This window comes from Xenopus laevis, chromosome 7L, assembly GCF_017654675.1.
Source record: "Xenopus laevis strain J_2021 chromosome 7L, Xenopus_laevis_v10.1, whole genome shotgun sequence".
In the NCBI taxonomy this organism is placed as follows: Eukaryota; Metazoa; Chordata; class Amphibia; order Anura; family Pipidae; genus Xenopus; species Xenopus laevis.
The window spans coordinates 22,960,728-22,968,564 of NC_054383.1; the positions used below are offsets into that span (position 1 = coordinate 22,960,728).

The following is a 7,837-nucleotide window of genomic DNA, read 5'->3' on the forward strand; positions in this document are numbered from 1 at the left end:
GTAAAAATGTTATCCCCAACCAAAGGTGCAGGCTAATAGAGCCCGCATTCCGGTTGGGGATAGAGATGCACTGAATCCACTATTTTGGATTGGCCGAACCCCCAAATCCTTTACGAAAGATTTGTCCGAATACCGAACGGAAAAACATTACTTTACTTCCTTGTTTTGTGACAAAAAGTCACATGATTTCCCTCCCCGTCCCTAATTTGCATATGCAAATTAGGATTCGGATTCAGTTTGGTCAAGCAGAAGGATTCAGCCAAATCCTTATCCTGCTGAAAAAGGCCGAATCCTGGATTCGGTGCATCCCTAGTTGGGGATAGCAATAGTGTTTTTTTAGAAAAAAAAATGACCCCCACCATTACACTACTCGCACCAGGAAGGAGCTCCCGGTGCAAACAGCCATGTCCAGTCACTTACATGTGCATAACGCGCATGTGATGTCACGCACATAATGAGAAATTCGGGCCAGTTTTTCATTATGTTTATGCGAGTGACCGGACATGGCTGCTCACATGGGGAGCTCCCTCCAGGCGTAGCACTGGCGGGGGCATTTAAAAAAAAAAAAAACTACTGTTATCCCCAACCCAGCTCTATTATCCTGCACCTTTGGCTGAGGATAACATTTTTACCCAACAGGTGCCTTTAAACACAATGGTTTTAACATCTTTGAAGCTTAAAAGTGTTTTTTATTAACTTAAATTGAAATTGATCAAGTGGGGTGGCGCTCGGTTTTACCCATCGCTCAGTTCAATCTATTCTTCTCTTCTCTATTGCACTCACTGGGACTCCAAGGGGACAGAGGATTTGTGGTTTTTTGAGGCACAAGTCAGTTCTTCTACAGCATAGGGCTAGCTAAATATCCAAGACCACAGTCACGGTTACCCTGCCTTCTCCAACTTTGAGGTGTCCCAGGGAAGAAAAAACACAGGCAGTAAATATCGGGACAACTCCACCTCTCTGTACTTCATTTTCCTACTATTGTTTCATGAATTGAGCTGATTGGAAATTAATTTATCCTACATCATTTTCATGGTCACTAAATGTATTCTACTATTTATAAAGTACAATCAATTGGGAGAGTTATTGGCACTGCACTCTACAAATATATTAATCGATTACTATGAAGTTATTGAATTGACATTAATGGGGTGGTTCACCTTGACGGTAACTTTTATTATGTTATAGAACTTTTCAATTGGTTTTCTTTTTTTTATAGTTTTATAGTTATTTGCCTTTTTCTTGTGACTCTCTGCAGCTTTCACGGACTCCCTTCTAAAAAAAAAAAAAAAACAAATGCTCTGTAAGGCTACACATGTATTGCTATTAGGGATGCACCGAATTCAGGATTCGGTTTGTGATTCAGATTCGGCTGAATCTTTGTTCCTGGCCGAACAGAATCCGAGTTTGCATATGTAAATTTGGGGCGGGCAGGGAAATCACGTGACCTTTCGTCACAAAAGAAGATTTGTTTCCACTTTTTTCTTTCCTGCCCCTAATTTGCATATGCAAATGAATATGCATATGTAAGTTAAGGTGGCCATACACGGAGAGATCCGCTCGTTTGGAGATGTCCCGATATGCCCACCTTGAGGGCCCAATGATCGGATCCTAATGAACAGTTACGGGCGGTCGGATCATGTGACCGCATCAACGAACAGATGCGCCCGCGATCCGACGGGATTTGTAGTCCCATCCGATCGGCCATATCTCGATCGGGGAAGCCCGTCGGGGGGCCCCATACACGGGCCAATAAGCTGCCGACTTATTGTCGGCCTTGTATGGCCACCTTTAGGATTCAGATGCGGTTCAGTATTTGGCCGAATCTTTCACCGAGGATTCGGCCGAATCTTTCACCGAGGATTCGGCCGAATCTTTCACCGAGGATTCGGCCGAATCTTTCACCGAGGATTCGGCCGAATCTTTCACCGAGGATTCGGCCGAATCTTTCACCGAGGATTCGGCCGAATCTTTCACCGAGGATTCGGCCGAATCTTTCACCGAGGATTCGGCCGAATCCCAAATAGTGGATTCAGTGCATCCCTAATTGTTATTGCTACTATTTATTACTGATCCTTCTATTCAGGCCTCTCCTATTCATATTCCAGTCTCTTATTCAAATCAATACATGGTTGCTAGGGTAAATTGGACCCTAGTTACTAGATTGGTTAAGATGCAAATTGAAGAGCTGCTGAATAAAAAGTTAAATAACTTGAAAACCTTCAATAATAAAATATGAAAACCAATTACAAATTATCTCAGACTATCCCTCCCTTCAGTCTTCATCATACTCCTTTAATTCATATAGGCACCTAATTAATTCAGTCGCACAATCACCTGCAGGCTCTGATTAATGGAGCCCTAATTAGAAATCGAATGAATTGATCCAATAGCACATGAAATAAATGTTGGCATCAATTGAAGGATAATTAGGAATTGGTGGTGTTGTTAAATAGCTGGTGATCTATTGATGTCTCAGCTCCTGTGCTTGTTGCTTTTGGGGATGAAGAAAGAGAATTGAATTTAGGAGAGCACCATCAGCACTTGATAGAAGAGGGATTCTTTGCTTTCTCTTTTGGAATTAACTTTGCCCAGGTCTGGTCACTCACCTTATAGACTTTGCCGAAGGCTCCATCCCCCAACTCTCCCACAATTTCCCACAACTCCTCGGGGTTCTGGTCCCTCTTGACATGCTCGTACTGCTTCTTCTTCTTCTCTCCCCCGAGCTTGAAGATCTTTCGGAAATTAAAGAAGGACATGTTTCCTGTGAGGAGGAAGAGGCGGGGAGGGGTCTCCCTACTCAGTGCGCATCGAGTTGAGATCAGTATGGCAGCGCCTTCTTCATTCCCCGGCACATCTGAAGCAACACCCTCTTCTGTGGGTCTCACAGGACAAGGGAGGGGACCGTGTCATTCTGCATCAGCAACAAGTCTCCGGAGGGAGTCACTCATCATGTAAATGAGAGGGGGAGGGTCCAAATAGATCCACCTGCCTCGGGGCCGCTGCTCCAAGGCAGACTGACTGAAAGCTACTGCTGCTGGTATATCCCTTGCTTGTGTCACAGGCCGACCCAACCACAGGCACCAGAAAAAGAGGGGGGTGGTGAAGTAACGCTAAATCCCGCGCCAGCACAGAGGAATCAGTCACTCTCCCCACGCTTCTCCTGACCAAGTGTGTCCGCGCCCACAACTCTTAATGCACATCCCTGCCGCTGCACTTCGCTCTCCTTCCACTGCCCCTGAATTGCGCGCTCACGAGCCCCCCCTGAGCCGCAGCTGCCGGCGCCGCGCATCCGTTTCCGCGGCAACAAGTTTTCTTTTTTTTTTTTTTCTTTTTTAAACAAACTTTATTCGTCTGAATGGATAGTGTCAGTGGAGATTGTCTGTAGTTGACAGAACATAAACCCCTGCTGGGGCCGTTTCAGTGCACCCACGAGCAGACCTCCCAACATTTTGAAAAAAGGGGACCAGAAATTTGACGTGAACAAGCGCAGTGACATTTTATTTGACCACGCCTGTTTTGTGGCCACACCCCTCTAATTACCATGTTCATTTTACAACATTTGGCAGGTTATGAAAGTTTGAACACATTTCTTTTTTTCTTCCAGTTATTACAGTTTTGCTAATAAGGGTGAATTATCTTATATTGTTACGATTATTTATTTGCCTATCTAGAAATTGGCCTGTGATTAATTTTGTAACGCAAAACGCGTGGGCCAGAGGACACAAATTTTTTTCCGTTTGATTTCTACTATGGGATGGAAGATTGCCTTTATTTGAGCGCCTGCTACAGACTTTGTCATTGCTGTCCGCTCCCCGTGCTCGGGGCGGTGCACCTGTTCCGCTTCCAAAATGTGGTGAGTAAAACTCCACTCCATGAAGACCCCTCTTTACCTAATCGCAATATCTAGAAATTGTAGCAAAATTTCTGGTGCGTGACGCGCAGCCGGGCCGGGCCCCGCCCCTCCGTTTGGCCGCATTTGACAGTGGCGTGTGAGCTGCCGGGGGGCCCTGAGGAGGTGCGGGGCCTGGCACGCCCGCACCCCCTGCTCCCCCGGTAGTTCCGCCACTGTGGAGTAACATTTATTTACAGTTATATACATCAAGTATGTGGCCAGGCTAGAGCCCTGCACTGATCCATTTTCTGGAACCCGTACCCGCAACCTGCAATCCGCAACATGCATTCTTACCCGCTACCAGACCCGCAAGTACCTTATCCGCGACCTGCTGACCATCAAGAATCATTGTCATTGTAAACCGGAAGTGACATCTTCGGAAGTAGGCATGACCAGAAAAATAGGAGGAAAAATAACTATTGAGCAGACCCGTGGCCCAAACTGCAGATCCGCCGACCCGCGTCTATCTCCTCACCCAGAACTTCTACCAGCAAACCGCAAGGTACCACATATTTTTGCGGGTAACCCGAGGGTCCCCGACCCACTGCAGGACTCTAGGCCAGGCTGCACCTTACAAGCTCCATTTAGAACCATTACTCCCCCAAACTGGTGGTCACTTGGCTCTTACTTGTCCCACCAGTAATTAAAGAGGTGTAAAACTAAAAATACAATTTAGCAAAAATAAAAGAAATGTGATTCTAAGCACATCATACTCCATTGGTCTGAAAGTTGTTCTAGAAGTTACGGAAGTTGTATTGTTATTTAAAACAGTTGTTGCATTTGGGTTTACTTCACTATTAAAGGGGATCTATCGTGAAAATGAAAATGTAATTGATTATATATAGATATATATATATATTTTTTTTTTAAGTATCTTTTATTTTGTTTTAACAGGGAAGGGGATAAGGGATTGGGAATGTACAACAAATAAAAAGAGAGTTAAAATATACCTTGTAGTCATTGATTTCTTAATCACACAACATTTACATTGGCATTTTAAAAACACTAGGGATGCACCGAATCCACTATTTTGGATTCCAGCGAATCCCCGTATCCTTCTCGAAAGATTTGTCCGAATACTAAACAGAATTGGAATCCTAATTTGCATATGCAAATTAGGGGTGGGAAGGGGAAACATTTTTTACTTCCTTATTTTTTACAAAAATAGTCCAATACACTGCAGCACACTGTAGAATTTATTGGCTCATAATTTAGAGCAGACAATAAAAATATTTATCGTTCATTCTACAGTGTGCTGAAGTGTATTGGACTATTACATTGAATTTGTGACCCGTGGCAGGGAGGATTTAACACTGTTCAAGCACCTGGTCCTAAGGAACTCATCACGCAAGGTCAGAGCACTTCATTATTGAGTGAATGTATTTTTTTTACAAAAAGTCACGCAATTTCCCTCCCCGCCTCTAATTGGCATATGCAAATTCGGATTTGGTTCGGCCAGGCAGAAGGATTCTGCTGAAAAAGGCAGAATCCTGAACCGAATCTTGGATTCGGTGCATCCCTAAAAAACACAAAATTGTCCTAGTACATATCAGGAGGATTCACTGAGGGTTTTAAGGTGGGGGGGATATGCGGTTCATGCTCTGGGTGTGCTTCTATCCAGGGGGACCATATTTTCCTAAATTTATTGGGACATCCTCTGCCTTCATATGTCAATTTTATATTAACATTTCTTAACGTAAAACAAAATAGATTCTAGTTCTAACTAAAGAGAGCAAACCCTCCACAATGCCCAATAGGCACACTTCTGGCGTACATGCCCGTGGGAATGCCAAGTGCTCTCGCATATGGATATAGAAAGTTTCTTATTTCAGCAGGATACAAGCTTATATTAAGCAGAGGGCTCTCCAAAGGGCAACACTATCTTCTGGTATTCCTGATGTCGTAATCACTGCAAACATTTCACAAACAAAACCCGTATCCTCTTTTTCTTTCTAGTTTGTTGTTAGAGGAACCGCCTTGTGGTTTTGGCTGATGTTTCTCAAGAGAGGACAAGCTGTTGCAGAGTCTGAAAGTATAATTGATATTATGTGTTTCACATAACAAAAGCTTTGTTCTTCACAGGGTTGTACCTACCCGCTTTCAATAAACATTTGGTTTAGTAAATGTCTAAATTGGCATTATATATAAAATAACCACTCCAACCTTTATGTTTGGAGTGGTTGTTGCAAGAAATATTGCTCCCTAGTCATGGACTTATAAATGTGGAGCAGGTACTTGAGTAATTATATTCTGGATAACCATCTGGTCAGATATTGTGTAAACTGACACACCAACCCATAGGCCACAGGTCATCAATTAGAAAATCATTCAATTAAACTTCAGCACATCACTTACTTTACACAACAGTGCTCATTAGTTCTGCTCAAAACCAATATGAGAACTACAGGCACTAAAGGGAAGGGCTCATGGACTTCTTTTTTATGGGCTGTCACCCTACAACAGTGGTTCCCAAACTGTGGAACACTGAATGAGTAGTGATGGTTAGCCTGAAAGCCAATAAGAGAGATTTTGTAGGATGGTGTCAGATCGACAAAACGCATAATACAAATTGGATGTAGTTGCATAGGTCAAAATATAATGGGGCTGATGCAAAAATCTGATGTGTAGACTACATGGAAAATTCTCCATCAATACGTCACAACTGATGGATGCGAATGCTTCATCCAACAAGATAAAATCGGATTGGTGTCTGACGACTTTATTTCCCCATTGAAATACATTAAGGGGCCCATTCATTAAGTTCGAGTGAAGGAATAGAAGAAAAAAAACTTTGAATTTCGAAGTGTTTTTTTGGCTACTTCGACCATCGAATGGGCTACTTCGACCTTCGACTACGTCTTCGAATCGTAGGATTCGAACTAAAAATCGTTCGACTATTCGACCATTCGATAGTCGAAGTACTGTCTCTTTAAGAAAAAACTTCGACCCCCTAGTTCGCCACCTAAAAGCTACCGAGCTCAATGTTAGCCTATGGGGAAGGTCCCCATAGGCTTGCCTAACTTTTTTTGGTCGAAGGATAATCGTTCGATTCGAAGGATTTAATCGTTCGATTGAAGTATTTGCGCAAAATCTTTCGACTTCGATATTCGAAGTCGAAGGATTTTCATTTCCCAGTCGAATATCGAGGGTTAATTAACCCTCGATATTCGACCCTTGATGAATTTGCCCCTAAATGTCCGATGTAGATCCACAAACAAACAAACTACACCATCCGACTTTAGGCCAGATTCAGATCACTGAGAAAAGGGTTCGATCGAAGTATTTGCGCAAAATCCTTCGACTGCGATATTCGAAGTCGAAGGATTTTCATTTCCCAGTCGAATATCGAGGGTTAATTAACCCTCGATATTTGACCCTTGATGAATTTGCCCCTAAATGTCCGATGTAGATCCACAAACAAACAAACGACACCATCCGACTTTAGGCCAGATTCAGATCACTGAGAAAAGGGTTTATCCATAGGTGGATTTTCATTAAGGCCTGGAGGGGCTAAGCCTCCCCAAACCTGTTTGCATTAAAAATTAATTAATCCTCACCAATGTATCTATTTGAGCTTTTTTATTAATAAGGGGCTTGTTTCTCCTTTAAGGGGTTAAAGGCCTTGTAACCTTATCTTCCTACCAAATATATATGTTATTCCTTCTTACTGGATTGCTGCCTTAATTTGTATCATAACTTAGACTGCAATTTACATGCCTTTAATGTATTTCCTCCTTCCTCGGGATGAGATCAGAGAGGCTCCTTTCACTTACACGCACATTTTGTGTTGATGGTTAAATGCAAGTTGTTCTCATCTACTATTATATTGAGTTACAGGTATGGGACCTGTTATCCAGAATGTACAGGACCTGGGGTTTTCTGGATAACAGGTCTTTCTGTAATTTGGATCTTCTTACCTTAAGTCTATTAAAAAACAACTTA

General features: G+C 42.8%; 1 protein-coding gene across 2 annotated transcripts in view; it reads right to left on the reverse strand.

Moving 5' to 3' along the window:
* The window catches only part of LOC108696143 (STE20-like serine/threonine-protein kinase), a 53,784-nt gene extending 50,509 nt beyond the window's left edge, over positions 1–3,275 (reverse strand). For both annotated transcript variants that reach the window (XM_041568662.1, XM_041568661.1), the window contains exon 1: positions 2,610–3,275. In XM_041568662.1, the coding sequence (XP_041424596.1) occupies positions 2,610–2,759 (150 nt within the window). In that variant the 5' untranslated portion in view covers positions 2,760–3,275. The remainder of the gene's footprint in view (positions 1–2,609) is intronic.
* Positions 3,276–7,837: the final 4,562 nt, after the last annotated feature.